This window comes from Monomorium pharaonis, chromosome 1 (assembly GCF_013373865.1).
Source record: "Monomorium pharaonis isolate MP-MQ-018 chromosome 1, ASM1337386v2, whole genome shotgun sequence".
In the NCBI taxonomy this organism is placed as follows: Eukaryota; Metazoa; Arthropoda; class Insecta; order Hymenoptera; family Formicidae; genus Monomorium; species Monomorium pharaonis.
This window is the reverse complement of record NC_050467.1, coordinates 20,106,148-20,124,311: the sequence shown is the minus strand read 5'-3', so window position 1 is coordinate 20,124,311 and position 18,164 is coordinate 20,106,148. Positions and strand designations below refer to the sequence as shown.

Below are 18,164 nucleotides of genomic sequence, written 5' to 3'. Positions count from 1 at the left end.
TTCTTCCCTCCTTCCGAACCTTCCTTTCGTCCCCTTCCTCGGCAATCGTCTCAAGAGGAACCGCCTCGTACTCGCGCCGCGCGTAGGGCGGACAGCCCGTTTTCGCTCGCTTCGTTCGGGATATCACGCAAACTCGCGAGATTACGAAAGAAATCGCCGCGCGAGAAGCCTCCCGGCGTTGATAAACTCGTACAGAAGTTGAATGAAACTTAAACTACAAGAGAATACAATTTCCTGCTGTATCAGCGGCTCACGTATTAACAAAATTAAAAAATGGTGTCACATGAAACAATTAGATGATTCGCGTTTAAATTTTAATGCATAATTAAAACGTAAAAAATAAGCGATACAATGTTAAAGAGTTTTGAGTTTTCAGTACTTTAGATCTTAAAGTCTCATTAGCCATCTCCATGTTTGAAAAGATTCGACTTCGGACTGTCATTAGGGTCATCAGCAAATTAATGTGAAGAAGCGAACGGTACAAGGCAAACACGAGAAACGTTTATTCATCGTAATTTTGTGTCAAAGTAATTTGTCCGGTTTAAGTGCATTAACCAAGGATACGAAATGTTTGATAAATATTTAATAAATATATTATCGCGCAACGTCCTGTTTATAAATAAGTATTATTTTTCAAGGTAAATTTATGTGACGGTAATAAAATGCAGGTGGAAGATAAGCGAGCACCTATGTAAATGTCCCATATATTTTGTTCAATATCTTCTTTCAACTTTGCAAGAATAAGGCTAAATTCTTTTATTTCGGTATAACTTGGTCAATTCCAATAAATAGAAATGAGACGACATGCACGATAAAGCAAACGAGAGTGTCTAGCCGAAAACAATCAAGACGGGGTAAAATACGTCGTAATTCATTGAGACCGTCGGTTGACCGTCCTCTTTTCTCCTTTCGTTTCTTCCCTGTTTGTGCGTCCGGCGCACTGTTCGCAGAAATGGGATCGCAGTTATTAGTTCGTAAAAATGGAAATTCACCCCGGAAGGGGTCCTGTCGTAGAGACATTTGATAGCGAAAACGAGAGAGATAAGGACTCCGACCGACCGAGGTCAGTCGATAAGCATCACAGTAAATTAAAATCTTTAGTGTACTGAAATAAAAATTCCTTTCTTATGCACAAAACTTCATTAGAGTGATAAAAAAAATATGTTAACTGGAATCGATTTAATCATATTTGATTATCTTATTCTAGATGGTTTTACTATTACGAGTATCACGATACTTCAGAAATTATATATCAAACATCTGGTGTATGTTTAATAATCAATTCATAATGTAATCAATCTCAATTTCAACAATTATCCTAAGCTAAATATTGGTAAATTTTCATTGCAACAAGAAAAATTTTCCATAAAGAAAGAGATTTATTGTAATAGATTGTTACTTTTTGGGGGATTGTATCTTTTTTTATAAAGTAAAAACAAAAACTATAAAAATATAATGAATAAAAGAGTATTTTGAATTACTTTAGCAAAATTTGAAAGATATTTTGGAAAAAAAAATAAAGTGTATGGCAACAGCCACAAAATATTAAATCTTCGTTACAACAAATGTTTCACCTATCGCATCCTGCAAATTCCATTAGCAACAAGTGAGTCATAATGATTTTTGCGGTCTTACTTACGGTAGGGTGCATTGTGTCCCACGGCTTTGACGTTGCGGCCTATCACGGTAACATTGCCGCTGCTGCAAGTCGAGTAGAGACTCACGGAGCGCACCATCGCCGGCACCGCCCCGCACATCACCACCTGCAATTAAAAGAACCGCACATGTATTCCAAAATTTCTTCACTACGCCAATAGAAAAATTGGCACTTTAGTTGCTCCATAAAGCATTCAAGCTCTCTTCAAACGATTCCTAAATCGAGACGCTCTAAAAATAATTAGTATAATTTAAATGATTGGAATCGCGTTGCTTTTAATATACAAAGTAAAATTAATATTTTATGATTTATAAAAAAATACAAGTTCAAAATTTATAAAAATATATTCAATATATTCGTTTTATAGACATTTCTTTCATCGGGAATTAAATCATTACATTTACGATATTTAATAAATTATTCCAACAAAAATACACGTGCAAGCATAAAATGAAAGTAACAAATATATAAAACGTACAAACATGAAAAGATTAAAGAATGAAAGAAGTAACTTGTTCCAAAGTTAAAACTGCGCCTTATATTATCCGTCACGAATTATCTGATAGTTTATCTTGGAATACAACGACAAATCTGGTGGGATAAGAATTCGCGTGACGTGTTTTCAGAACAACGACCGAACTGAGAGTGGTTAAGAACGTCGAAATTCTCCCATGGCCGCCAAAGAAGAACGCTTTTACGGTCGGTTCACATATCACGACACCGAGTCATTCGCCGATCCGCCCGCGCGCGGATAAAAATGCACCGTGTCAGACGAAGACGGAGAGTCGTCATGCTGGCCACTCGGAGATGGTGCACGCTGATGGTAGAGAGCTCGTTAACGAGCGGGGACACGAGCCATCCATTAATAGTCGCCGAAACTGGCGTTTCGTTTATATCAAAAGTGGCGCCGACAATGTTACGACAGCCGGTGCAACGCGCGTTAGTCCGACAGACATCGGAATAGAAAGCTTGCCACGATCGAACGATCAAGCTTACGACGTTCGAATGACGCATGAATCTGCATACATAATAGACGTGACATTAGGAGAGTTGAGGTCGTATTATGGATGATACGTGTTTCTTCTAAATTATAATTTCGTACCGAATTTATTATCGTATTCGTTATGTGTTTCAACATCTGAAATTATGATATTAAATAAATGAAACACGTCCTTGCACAATTAAATATTAATGTAACAAAGTTTAAAGCTTGTTCTTAATGCTCACATTTTCTGCGCATTACGTGTCGAAATCAATGCTACGCGTTTACTTGAGAATTTATCACAAGGAAATGCCGTCGTGGTATAACGCCGTCGTATAATGAGCGCACAGCGACGAACGGAGTATACGTGCGAATGGGGAAGAGCAATTAAATTCGCATTGCAGGATTTTATTACGGCTCCATAATCCTGTAACACGAGCCTTTTAACGTTGAGATCGTATTTACGTATATAGCCCAAGAGACGAATAGAGTTGACAGTACACCACGGTCTTTCTATCGTTTAACGTACAAAGTTAAGTAGATTATATACATTTGTACGAAACAACGTTGTCGTAACAGACTCATTGCGTTGCAACATCGTGTGCAGCATAATCGCGTTCCTCCTGACACGCCGATAAAAACCTCGACGCGTTAACTGATTTCCGTGTCTCATCATCATGATATTCGCATTATCATTTAATCGGCAGAGCTTTCGAACAATAAGGAAGCGAGCGGATGATGATGACAATTGTCAGCAAATGGCTCTTTGTAATTTTATATTGGCTATTCATTAAATTCTCACCTAGCAGATGTAACGTCGGCGGTAGCCTCGAATGGGCTCGTCGCGATTCACCATGCAATTACTCCAATCGGCGACGTTTAAATTTATCGCTCGCGATTCAGCCGGCCGTCCATTTAATTATTTATTGGACCAGCGGGCCGTTTACTGCACCGTTCAGAACCGGGAGGATACATAAATCTCATTTAAATACGATTCGAGCCTCGGCGCGATGAGGCTGTCGCGCGAATTGTCCTTATCGTCTTACGAAGTCGGGGCATAGATCCCCATCAATTTCAAAAGCATAATAAATAACGAGTGCCATGCGAGCCCAATCTTTGTGATACTCAACGATTTATATTGCGCGACAGATATCGATTTGAAAACGTTTTGTCAACGACGAAAATTATTTTGCTATCAGACAGATCGAGGTGATCATAACTTAACAGTCCACTCTTCCGTCACTAATCGATCAAATTATTTTTATTGCATCAACAGCCAGATATAAACAATCGGTTTATTAATAATTCGATGGGTTTAATAATAGATAAGTCAAAGTATATTCAGGTATACATGTTACAACATGTAGACAGTTTAGAGAGAGGACTCAAAGAGAAAAGAACAACTCGATATATCACGCACGCGTTTAATCAAAGCGCGATGGCAAGCTAACGGTTCCGCAATGAACGCCCGCCGCGGGTATATACTTAAAAAATTCAAGCGACGTCAAAACTTATAGCGCTTCACGGCGCCCACAGCGGGGAATTAAACGTACGCCGCAATGAGTTAAGACGAGTTCAAAGCCGGCAGCCGCCACTCGGCCATATAAATTGTCAGTGCCTGTAAACGCGTAGGAGTGGAAGCGCCGATCATTAATCTATGGCAGGTAAGGTGCGTGCCGCCGTAATCACCGATTTACTCGAGTCTTGGCACGAGTTTCAGCACGCGATCCTCCCAGGGCCCGACCTCTTCCGTGCAAGGAATATCGCAGATCTGACCTAGTCATCCTCGCGACCCCCGCCGCATATCTTTGCATGCATTCGCGAGCTAAGAACTAGGTGATTTTGCGGCTTCAGCGGAACTGCGGCTCGGTATACGAACTCCATCCACCGCTCGTTGGTAGTCCGCGAAACTAGGCCGACTGATCATCAGATTACCTTTATGCAATTGGCTCGCGCTGAGAATGTCGGTCGCGTTCAAAGAGATAAGATTACAAATCGATCATCGCGCGATAAAAGCGCCGGTGTTGGGTTTTCCGTATTTTTACGTTCGGTTACTGTGGCTAATCTTTATAATGTAAATATTTAAAAATCTCCAACAAAACAATACAATATTATTACTTAATTATGCGAGATATATCGTAGTCCTCCACTTATTTTCTTCAACAGATTTCTCTATTTATCATAATTATTTATGAAAAAAAAAACACATGCATTTGTATTTGAAAATATGTGAACTACAATTTCTGTAAATGTTAAATTTACAAAAAGATTGTATGTCGAACTACTCACCATCAGGAGGCACAAAATCTTCGCTAAAACGGCAAGCTGTGGTAACCTAGAAACAACAAAAATACACCCATTAGTTAAAGGTATCGACCGCGACCGGAATGGAATATGCAATAAGTCCATTTCATCCAATTCTAAGCAATCACGTATGCAAATAAATTTCTTGTGATTATATAGCAAGCTCGCGCTATATAATGTAGTCGTATTTATTACTTCCAATCGCACAAATTGAAAATATAAGGTGCATTTGATAAGTTGTAACTGATAAGCAAAATGTGTACGGAGTAATTAGGGCTAAAAAGATGTAACAAATAGATTGCATCGAGTACGCATAAATCATCTGCTTATCAAAACTTCAAATTGTATGGTTGTTGAAACCTTAGGAATATCCTTAAGAATGAGTAACGGCATTTGTGCTTTTTGTAAATCTTACAATATAATAATATTGCATTGTCCGCATGTTAAAATATGGATTTCCAAATATGGAGAATTAATTTGACACGCCTGTATGCTATCTAGTAAACCTAAAGGGTGAAACTTGAGCTTGTTTCGAATCATTTCTTTTCATTTGTGCCATATCAATATACCATTTTTAGCTGCGAAGAACTGACTGCGAATTATCTCACGTAAAATCATCGATATTACCGATGTGTGTGGGAAAGAACTCATTGGAGAATCGTAGACTGGTGACGCGGCGCGGCGCGCCGCAGGTTGTAAATGATAACCCAGTTACATACGAGCTACATGCGGCGAGCCGTCGCACGCAGTTGCGCAATGCGCGAATGCATCTCGTGTTACAGAACACACAGGTGCAATGAGCAGCGGCCGCGATACGAGCTTTCGCTTACTCGTTCACTTTAATTCGACTGGGTTATTGGCTCGCCCGTGGTACCGCGGGGTGGACCAAACGTGCCTTTCTTTCGCCTCATCCCGCCTACCTCGTCTCTCAATGCACCGCTCGGTGCACCGCGTGGAATGCCGCTGGGCGGCCCCGATCCACTCGAAATATTCGCTTTGTCTCTGTCGATGCGCATCTCGCTGGGGAGATACACAGCGTCCTTCGTGTCTAAACTATCGGATTTTCATCGTTATGTTACCCTCTTTGATCCTTCCCGATGCATCTTTTGTAAGAGTCCAATCATTGCAAAATTAAATACCAATTAGATTTAATTTTTCGAGCAGTATTGATGTAGTTTCCGCAGAAATTATTCAATTCACATAGAAAAGCCGTGACTTCTCTCCGGAAGACACCGTAAGTAAGTAAGTACGTGATACAGATTTCGCCACGGCTCTGCCATACATTCATCATCGCGATCTACATCAGGTTGTGACGCGGAGCACGGTACGCAGTCGACTCAGGTTTCGAGGTTTAATTGCATTGGCGCGACTGCGGCTGCAGCACGGAGACTCGGTGCACAACTGGATTCGGCATTTGTTACGGAACGTGTGAAGAAACGATTCGTGTGCTTTATTAAACTAAGAGATTCTTCTATATAACGCTTCTAAAAAAAAAAAAAAAAAAAAACAAATCTACAGGTAGAAATTAAAAAAAAATCTAATTAATATCATTGTAAATTCTGATCTATTCCATCCAACATAATAATTATAAATTAAAAAAGGCTAACAATAATACCTGTACAACAACAAGAGAATGTATATAAATAGATCACGTTTGTGTGTTCTATTGCCGCTGAATTCTCGCCTCTTCTATACTGAGAGCCAGTTCTAGGAACGTAACGCCACATTCCCAAGTATCTAATTTACGTCAGCAGCGTCAATATCGATTTTTCAATTTTCACATCGACGAAGACCACCGCCACTAAACCAAGGTGTACGAGTATTCCACTCGCCGGGATGCCGGTTTACATAATTGCAAACTTAGTCACAACGACGTCCCGCTGACAACCTCTTGCTAGCCGTTTCATTAACAGCCGTGGATCACCTCAGTTGCGATAATACACACATACGGTGTACCGCGACGAAGGTAATCGCCGGCGTGCGACGACGATGGCGGCGGCGGCGTCGAAAGGCGCGGAGATACATTAACATTCGGATCTCCCGGGATCATCTTACGTAAGGAGGAAAAATGTCTGAGCGAGATGTCCATGAGATGTTTCGCGTGTCATCAGGACGGAAAGAGTGCCGAGGACAAAGAATTCCCAGCCTATCTCGCGTTAATCGCGACCGTCGACGAGTGATAATCTTGGTTTACCGCGCGAATCATTATCATTTCGTTTCACATCGATCCCCGTCGCTTTTATCTATTACCTAAAATTTAATAAGTTTATCAAAAGTTTCGAGAGATAAGATAGATTTGAGTATAAACTCATAATGAGAGAAAAAGAGAAAAAGAGAAAAAGAGAGAGAGAGAGAGAGAAAGCGGGACGACTCTCGCGCGCATATCGATACCGATCGCGTGGACCACGGAGGCTGGATGACACGCGCCGCCGTCATCGTGCCGGACCCTGCGCGGTCGGCGGTAGACGGCACGTGATCGAGTCACGGAATTCCGAGGAGTCGCGAAATTCCGTAACGTCGTGAAATCCGACCGTGACAAATTCCGACACGCAAGACCGACCGGCATGCACGCGTCACGCGCGCCAGCGTTGGCGCACTTCGTGACGCACAGCATCCAGTTAATGCTCGTCACTTACGTCTTGCACCGGCGTCCGTTAATAGCCGAGTGTAAAAAAAGAATATTCGAGTCATAGAGAAGATACGCGAGCACGCGCGCTTTCTCGTCATTTTCTTTTTCAAGGAAAGCGTATAAGAGACACGATAAGCGCACGATTTCGTGAAAGATCCCAACAATTCCAATTCTGCAGTTCCTTAAAGTTTTATCTCAACAATAGAAAGGATTAGCTATAAAAGTAACGACTTCCCTGATTCTCTTCGTTACCGATTCATCGGCTGTAGATTGGAATCCGAAGGATGTCCCAAGAGGAGAAGGAGGTGGAGGAGGAAGAGAAGGAGGACGCGAAACATGTCAACGCGACGATGAAATCGCCGTAACTCACCCAACGATCGCCGTAGACATAGCTGTGAGTCTCCGCCTCGGTGTGTCATCTCAGTCCGTGCATTATAAATCGCACGAATTACGACCAGCCAGCCGCAATAACGATTCAAGCACGTCGTTCCGCCACGAATTCTCGCGGTTTCCGTCGTCGTAGAATGGCAGATACGATCCGCGATCTGGGCGCACGTTTACACGACGGGACACATTTGACAGGTCGATGACACTAGGCGCGCGGCGCGATTCGATCGCACTTTTTCGATGCGAGCAGTTCGATTTCGAAATCGACGTGTGTGACGCGACTGCGTTACATCATCGTCGGAATTCAGTGCCGAGAAAATCCGTGCCGATTACGTCGCCGTCACGGCCGACGCGCGCGTCGCGTTCGCAGTCGCGCGGGCGATCGACTCTGCGGAAAAGCCCACCGGCCGAGCCTATATACCTTTTCGGCGTTACGTGCAGACGATGAATTCCCGTCGCACACCCACCGGAGACCGTGTAGTCCGTGAGCTTTCGAGTCGAGGTTTAACCTGGATTACGCCGGTATCTACATTAATCGTAACGCTGACGTAACACGTCAAGTTCCCTGCAGTCACGAGAACGGTGGTTCCCCGGTCGTAAATACCCCTACCTATCAGTCAGGTATTATTAAAGGCAGCGAAAATCTCCCGACGGAAGCATCGAATTTTAATCGCGTGACATTGATTTACCGCATTTACGGGGCTTCAAACTGTCCGCGTAAACAACCATCGTGAATGGAAGATTAAATCACTTCGACATCGGATCGTTGTTCCGCACGCGAGATCACTTCTCTTCTATACGGAACGACCGGAATTACTCTTCGATACTCTCGTGCTCGATCGCGATTGCAGATCCCGAGAGATCGCTTGGTGCACACGCGACTTAGTAGTCACCGAGATGGAATCGGCACGGTGAATGTGCCGGCAAGGATGCGACCCGGCTTGACATATCCCGGACCACGTGAGGACTCATCCAAAGAGGATTTTGGTGGGGATATTTGTCGCCGGTCGCGTGAAAAACTGCCTAACACTTGAATAGGCCCCCGACACGACGATGAAAAACGCGGCTACCGACTCGACGCCGATGACTCTCAGCTGGACACCGCCTGTGCCGCCTAAGCGGCGTACACGGATTTCGTTGCACGACTAGTCACGCTGGAAGACGATCGTGCTCGTTGTCAGTGTTGTTTAACGAGCGATCTAATCGATCACCTAGGTCGTCGTCCACGAAACCGCTCGGAATCGCATGTATCGGAACTTGTTTACGTCGTCAACTATAAATGAATTGCCATCGAGCAACACGTTTGGCATATCGCTCCACGCTGCAACGTATTGATGTAGACGTAGCAAAGTTATGAGATCACGCAATTTTCTCACAACTCAAACAACTATACTCAGCGTGTTTATGTCATTTAACATATTCGAATATATAACGTTCCATTATAAAAATATCAATTTGTGTATTGCGATATTACTCATTGAAAGGCTGAAAATAAGTTTCTTTCAGTAAAACGTTCCAAACGTGCGGGGCTTCCCGCGTCATGGGAGGAGGCAGATAAACGGCGATGTCTCCATTGAGGATAACCACGAGATTTACTACCTTTGTAGTGCCTACGCAGCACGAGCCGATCTATACGCAAACGCCCCAAAGGAAGAAATCACCTGGCATCGCGTCACAAAAGCTAGCTCCGAAATGTTTCCTACATTGCCGTGACAAATCACGCGTGTCAATGGATTCCCGGACGGCCACAGCAAATTGTCGTGACCGATCGTGGCGGCAGCGCGTCGCATCGCCAGCGTCGCGATCAAGATCGACCCGTAACGCGAGTCACGATTTGATTTAGAACCAGTAAATTCGTTCGCTAACTAACCGAGCCTAATCGCGCAGCGGACACAATACACAATCATCGTAATCACGTATTATTGGCACATCTGCGAATCAATGTATATTTGTTTTGTTGTTTGTTTTATGAATCAACGTACACTTTCCTCTTTCTTGATTAATATGCATAAAAAGATTTCTTTTAATTGCCCTGTAATAATAATAAAATAATTAATTTCAAAAAATTCACAATTTTTGCAAAACTCTTCGCAAAGTTAACGTAAACAGAGATGTTGTAAGAGAAATTTCCCGCGGAATTAGAACGCGTCATTAGTAGATTACAATGATCAAAAATAGTATATTGCGAGACAAATATCCCCGCAGCGTAAATTTTATGTCAATAAAGAAACATCTTATCGCGATTCATCATAAAAGCCTAATCTCTTTAAACTTAGAAAAATCTTATCAGCTTACTCCCTTCTGACATTTTATTCTCGAATATAATAGATTAATATAAATAAAAAATATTTTTAGCATACACCTAGGCCTAGAGAAAAGTATATTTCTACAATTATAGCACAATACAACATCAAAATTTTTATAGATTTAAATGTATTATATTTCACGAAGATTACATTCAAACTCACCCATATACATGTTTCCCTAATGATCAAAACTGGTAATTCGGCGAAAATAATCGCGACTACGCATATTAAATTTGATCTTTTTTGTCGAATTTATGTGTCATTCGTATCACTTCCATGAAGAACATCTGCTAATCCGTCTACTTAATACGACTCCGAATTCCAGGAGATTGTGCCGACCATCCTCGAATTTGTCATCGCGACACTTTCTACGCCATGAAAAATATTCTATTACACATGTGTGATGCATCGTGTTATATTGCATGAAATATTCTTTTCTTCTGAGAAAAATCCAATTATTTTTTGTTTAACATCTAAGCGTTCGCATATCAATTGTCGCCCGATAAATTATGCTAATTAATATCATTGATCATGTTGACAGTATTTTTTACTAATGGTACAAAAATCAAGGTAAAACAGTTGCTTTTATCATTTTCACTTCATGTGAAAATATATCTTCGCACTTGGAGTGCCACAAACATACAAATATAATTAACACAGAGACTAGAATCGTAAAACGTGTGTTTAACGTAGCGTAGGCCAAAGCTTCTACTCTTGTGATAATAATAGATCCATTACAGTGGATACCACGATTGGTTGCAATCTGCGTGTAAAAGATCAGACGCGGAGACACGTCACTTGACAGAGTCGAAACAACACGGTCGGAAACTATGCCGGCGTATAGGATATACGGCGCGCAAACCATCTCGTTGATCGGGCCTGACTTTTTCTTCCTTCCAGCACACGAGCACACTCGTGTATCCAGGCTGGTGCCACGTGAAGTGGTAGATAGCCGTCGACGTCGTGCGTTTATGGAGAACGGATAAGGAGACGACGAGCGACTAAACGCGTCCTGTAACGCTACGTAGAGAACTGTCGTGCGTCAAGTGTACCACGGCCGGGAGGAGGGAGGAGAGAAAGGAAAGAGACGGGAGGAATATGAGGAAGGAGAGAAGAAAGCGCAAACAAGAAGAGGAGCCACGCGAGAGAAGTACGCGACGTGGTTTTTGCTCGGAAGCCGCGACGTTCCGCCGGCGTCACATTCATTCTGATACGCTCCTCGTCATTCTTCCCTTCCTCGTCTCCCTCCTCCCCCTTCTCCTCCTCCCGTCAAGAAAAAAAAACAGCTACAGATTGGCGGGATGAGAGAGCAAGGGGTAGATGGGCAAATATCATCGTTGCGAGGGAAAAACCGCCCACGGCGAGGATCATGCACGAGCAGCGAATTGTATGTTAAAATTATGATCAATTTTCATTCGCAACATGATTTTGTATTTTACAATAAAAATATTTTCAATAATTGTCAAACTGCATTCTAATTTCGTAATATCTCGCGCGGCTGTTGAAGCATCAATAATTTATTACAAATTCAAAATACTAACAAGTTTGATTTACGATAATTATTATTATATAATTATTTCAACTTTTATTATTACACTTTAATAATCACTTCTTAACTATGTCAAACTGAAATTCGATTGGCGCTCGTGTACAGAGTCGTAAACACTCTCTTACACTTGTGAAACGAATTGACGTTGAAACGATATCGTCCACGGTGAGTCACCGTTGAAACTGATCTTGGTACCGCACCGATGAGAAGTACCATCAAGCTATCCCTTGCATTCCTAGCGTTTTACTTAAACCTACTTAAAAGGGTTGGATCATTCGATGCTCTTAGGGCGAGTATCGGTTTCGGATGAACGTCCACGGATAGCGGAACCCGATCGAGACCCGGCGTATCCCGCACGGACCATTCATTACCTCGTCTCGTCTCGTTCGTTAAGCCGAGGCCGTTAAAGAGACCACGGTTAATTGAGTTTTAGGAATTCATTTCGTCGCCGATAACCCAACGTGCCCTCCTCAACGTGCTGCGCTCGTTGTGACCGAGGACTGGGAACGCGGCGATATCTCCCAAAGGAGGAACCGCTACGTGTATCGTCGCACATACTTTCGTGTCCGACGACTCGATGTGGATGATCGCGATAAACGTATTTCAGCGTAAATCACGCGAAGTACGTTGAGAAAGTTTCGGGTGATGGCGCGACATTTCATAGTTGAATTTACTTCGGGTTTATTACCACCGGCTTTATTAAAGTGATTGCAAGTTTCAATGATTATTATAAAATTATATGTAATTTCAAACTAATTTTTATACGACCGCCCCAGGCACTTCGATATGAACTACTATTAACCTGTTATTGCAATTTATCTTTTTTATGAGATATAATTAAAATGATAGAGACATAAAAAAAAATTCCCTTTAATTATAACGAGTGATGTGAGCGCGACGTATAATTTGCATCTTATTAATTTTACACGCGGATGTGTGTGACTCGGTGCACTACAAAACCTAGAAAATGCGTATCATTTCGAGTCGCCGGTTATCACACTACCGAGAATATATGATTCATCTACGAATTCATCATCGCAACGAGAGCGCCGACGAAGACGCGCAGTCATGCGAGTGAACGCACATCTATAATCGCATTAAACTGGCATAATTGTCATAATCCGGTCATGTATTTTTAAACGGTCAAGGATGTGCTGACGCGTGCTGTATACGTTCGTGCGCGATCCACGCGAGCGTTTCACGCGAAGGCATTCGGACAATCACGCGTGTCATCGCGCGGGGAGAAAAAAAAGTACAGGGGAACAGAAAAAGTATGGAAGCTATAGAAAGTTTTGTTTCGAAAAGCAACATATCGCCGCTCGACTTGGTTCATCCTACGTCGCGGCGGTTTGTTGTTGGACCGTAATCTCTAATGGTTCCTATGGGCATTTAAATAACCATCTCGCCCACCCACCATCACTTAACTCTCACTATTTCTTCTCTCCTTCGCGTCTCTCTGCTTCTTTTCTCAGAATCTCCGTACTATCGGAGGCGCACGCTCTGACGATTCGAGAAAAACGACTGCTCTCACATCGGCTTTCCATTTTTTTACCGTTACCCAGCCGAGCTGATCAGGGGGGGGGGGGAGAAGGGAGAACTCATCATTTTTTCGCCACTGTCGGAAAAGAGTCGCACGATTGACGAGATCGCCGGGAGATTCCGATCGAAAGATGCAGATCATTACGGTGCGGAAATGAAAAATCACAGACAGAGACGGTATTCGGCATTATCGCATTACCGAGATGAGAACGTATTGTGCAACGACGTCGGGACAAAATGGTCCTGCCAAAATCCGTCTGCGACGGATCTTCCTCGTTCGTGAATGAGGATGAGTCAGCGGGGAGGTTAGTCATACGACGCTTGGTCAGTCGGCGAATCCAGACAAGAGCGAGGGCCGCGCACTTTTAGGGCACTCTCCCCGGCAACCCGAGTCACCGGAAACGGCTAGTTCGCCGCGTTCGATCGATTTCCCGGGCAACGATCCACTGATTAAATTTATATTTCGTCGGTCGTTCGGGTCGGTGATAAGTCAATGCCGCGCGAGATACATGCACGGAAGAATGCTCTCATGTAGGAAGATTAAATCAAGTTGCTGATAGAACATCCGCAGAAATTTTACGATACGCATTTAATGAGAGCCAATGAACGGAACTCGACTTGTCTGTTGATAAGATGAGCACGGAACGGTCCGAGACATCCTCGCGAGACGAGAATTAGAAAAGTGCTGAAATGCGAAGATCACTAGAATAAAACCCGTACTTGCGACAGATACGACGGCATTGGGATCTCTATCTTCGAGTTACAATCCTATTAAATAAAGAACGCCCGAGGGAAATTGAAGAGACGTAGCGCGAGGCCAAATAGACGCGGCAAGGGACAATTATCATGGCAATATTTATATGTCGTATAAAAATACAGACAAATAATTATGCATCGCACAATGTAATTACGCTCTACAGTCACATAATTAACTCCGAGTCGCGCGGTCATTTGAGTGCGCGAGGCAAAAAAAAATACTGTCGGCGTGAATGCAATGTCTCGGGATAGTTGATAACGACCGCGTGGGAGTATACGTGTGAAGATAAGACTTGCGAAGTCGACGATGGAATTCGTGTAATCGTTCTCGGGAATTTCGTGGAATCGCTTGAGACGGCGCGGGTCTGAAATAAACGTGTTACGTCAATGTCTTAACGTACACCGTCGCGATATCTACGCCCGACTCCGTTCTCGCGATCAACACCGAACAATCGAATGTTTACTTACCCCAGAAAAGGGAATACGATATCGAATTTTTATCAAGAACATATCCTCAGACTTCGCCGGTGATGAGTAGCGCCGTGTTTGTCAGCGATCTTTTTAACGGAGTATCATCCGCGGCGAAGTCAATTGATAGGTACGCAAGCAAGTTACGAAGTTGTAAGTACATGTTAAAACAATTGAAATATTTTTGTGTAAAATTTTACTTAAGAAAAATAAACATATAATGCAAAAAAAATCAAAACAAAATTAAAATAAAGTTAGAAATAAAGCAATGCTATTACGGTAGTAAGAATTTGGTATTAAATTCAATAATCGCCTTCTACTTTCCGTAAAGGAGGTAACAAAATATGAACAGACGTGTCAAAGATACGTTGACGCCTCGATCGCCCAAGTACTTCATTTGCGTTGCGATAATCTTTTACATCCTCTTTAAACGGTTTAAACGATAGAAAGTTAATTTACTTCTAATTACGCGAAGCAGATAATTACGTCGTTAATAGGGGCTTATCGATTCGCGCGGGGGGAAAAAAGGAGCACTCGTAGTGGGGTTTCATGGCGGCAGACGAGAACGGAGTCTGAGGATACCGAGTTAAGAAGCGATTTTAAGCCGCCGTGAAATGACCGACCGGAATCGCTCCGGTTTAATAACTTCGGCAACGCTCGGCCGAAAACGGAGCGCGGGGAGGCGCACCGCGCCGATAATCTTCAAAATACACTTATTGTCTTCATTGAGCGGCCCACTTTCGTGCGCCATTAGCCGACCTAATTAAAACGTCGCTATAAACACCGCGCGGTTTGTAGCCGCGCGGCCGAGGCAGCTAAGACAAACGCGCACGAGAGGGGACCTTACCTTTCCCGATAACGAGTAACACGGTTGGATACAATTAGCGATGAAATCAATCGCCATACCAGAGAGACCCAGCCATCAATATGCACAATCGCACACGCGCCATTAGCCGGATGTGTGTGTGTGTGTGTGTGTTCGCGATGTCGATGCGGCGTATCGACGCCGAAGGTCTCCTCCTACTCTCTAGCTCCGTCGGCTGCTGCCTCATACGTGTAAGTCATTTTATATGTAATTAGTGAGTGATTTGCACCGACTGGACGATAGCGGCGAGCCGGAGCGAAAGAAGGAGACACGAGCGAGCGAGCCGAAGAGAATAAGAGAGAGAGAGAGAGAGATAGAGAAGGGGCCTTCCAGCTTTCAGAGTAGAACCAGTCCGAGGCGGACGTACCGCGGCTATTTCTCCGCTCGCAGGAGGGACTTTGTCATGGCCGAGTGATATCCAATCGGGAATATAGTTGGCGGGAACGTGGTATCCAATCGGCGGTATAGATTGCTGCTAATTGGCCCCGATACCGACAATCATCTAACCGCGATCAGGTGGTCCGCCGTGGCGGAATAACTTTGATGCCACGGATGCTATTGGTGATAATGTTGGTCCCGTCCATAATTCGGAGCGCGTAGCCGCAGCGTAATCCCGTACACAATAATCGTTACCGTAAACAGAACGATTGGTGAAATTAAATTGAATTCGCGGGATACAGAAAGCTCCGGTGTAATCCCGCAGCTGCTGACATTAACTTCTTTAAGCTTTAAGATTTACTCTGATAAGATGTTGAAGAATGATTTCTCTGTTCCACTTAGAAAGAATGCTTTTTCTTGGTCATCTCTCATTTGTTTTTTCGTTACAATAAATTTTATTCTTTACTTTACCAAGTTTTTCCAATTTCTCCGAGGGAGGGACGTACCAGCCGATTCCCGTTAATCATTTTTGTTGAAGATACCATCGATGTTTATGGTGCATCGGAATCTACGCGATATTATTAGTAATATTTCACATCGCGTTATTCGATCTTCGTACCGCAGCATGCAAATTATCCACCGCGACGTTGGTGGTCCGACTTATTTCTTAATTAGCTTTACTAGCTCGAGGGTGCGCGGGGACGGTGAACGAGGAAATATCCCCGTTGCTCCTTTTTTATCAACAAGCTCTACACCGCTACTCCTTAGCGGGATCTCGACAGGATCCTCCCGTGCCATTAACAAGCGAACAAGCCGGAGCAGAGCCGAATCGCTTACCGACGTGTGTACGTACCCGCCGACTTTCAGGTATTCCTTTCCCCCTCGCACATGCCCCGACTCGTCAATTCCGAGATCTGTTTACGCTTCGCTTTCCGGAACAAGTGCTAAAATACCTGGCGCTACTCGTGTCATTAAATCGCGCGGCGATTACACGTCAAAAATGAGCGACGCCGCGGCGCGGCGGTCCGCTCGGTCATAAAACAGGAACCTCGAAATCGTGTTAATTGCAACAAATATGGGCAGAGGATCCGACATCATCGGGCAATCCCAGCCCGACATGGGCGGCCAAGCACATTTTCCAATGGGATTCCCAAAATAGTAAATCCCCGTGTACCCCGTATCATCAGAGATACGTCGCCGACAAGCCGTCCGTCTGTCAACTGTCCGTAATTAAATAAAACGTTATGCGCGCATGCATTTGCCGAAATTTACATGTACTTGCGAAAAGCAATTATATATTTCGATGACAGGCAGGAATCTTTGCTGCCGGATATTCCGGATTAGATAAGAAGCGGACGACACAGATGCCACACAAGTAGATAGCTTTCGCACTAGTCAGACATGCGGTTTTCGCGCAATCATTTTCGTTTCTTAACTTAGGCAACGTGTTACATGCTACAACTTGATTCATTAAAATATTATCAATATATTTTAATTGTAGTCAAGAAATGTGCCAAATTTGGATTATGAAAAACAAACGTCATTGGACCTTGGCAAATTTATTATTAATAACGGACATCGCAAATAGTCAATCAATTTTCTGTAGCAAAGAAAAGTTAACTTGAGGAAGATCTGTTTCGATTCGCGACACAAGTCGTGCGTAAGGTAAAAATCCGCCAGGCGCCGCGGCGAAAACATAGATGTGAAGAAATATTCGACATTCCGACAAAATTCGTCTGCGAAGCGGATATCCCGTTTGTCAAAGCGTTTTTATAGTGCGAGTTTGATACGTAAGAGCCGGAGAGAAAACAGAGGTATTTTTCCTCTCGGTGTATACGCACCACGTCGTTCCTGCTCCTTGGTAGCATTCGTTGTTCACGCATGCTTCTCTCTCTCTCTCTCTCTCTCTCTCTCTCTCTCTCTCTCTCTCTCTCTCTCTCTCTCTCTCTCTCTCTCTCTCTGTATGCGCGTTATACTCTCGATGGAAGAGTGCGCACGTCCCGCGGTTCGCGATGACAATCCGACATGAGTACTTATACGTATGTCAGGAACTGTTGAGTCCAGATACATTTGCTTTTACGACTTCACGTATCATCGATTGCTTCGTTTGTTCAGGTTCAACGATCAGCGCCCGGATTCCGACGTCGATACGATCGTCATCCCCCGAACCACCGCGAGCACCATCCTTCCTTCCTGGATTTTCGGTAAAATCACTCCTCATCCCTTCCCTTCTCCTTTTTCCTTCGCTTTTCCTTCGGATATTCGCGTGGCACATCGGAAAACTTAAGCCATTAGAGCTCGCGATTCGCCTGATGAAATGCTTTGTCGCCGAACTCTTCCCGTA

General features: G+C 43.6%; 1 protein-coding gene across 4 annotated transcripts in view; it reads right to left on the bottom strand.

Moving 5' to 3' along the window:
* The window catches only part of LOC105839408 (fibroblast growth factor 17), a 120,266-nt gene that overhangs the window by 11,618 nt on the left and 90,484 nt on the right, over positions 1–18,164 (bottom strand). For all 4 annotated transcript variants that reach the window (XM_036294092.1, XM_012685697.3, XM_012685696.3 and 1 more), the window contains exons 2-3: positions 4,929–4,974; positions 1,640–1,763 (exon numbers count right to left, since the gene is read on the bottom strand). In XM_036294092.1, the coding sequence (XP_036149985.1) occupies positions 1,640–1,763; positions 4,929–4,974 (170 nt within the window). The remainder of the gene's footprint in view (positions 1–1,639; positions 1,764–4,928; positions 4,975–18,164) is intronic.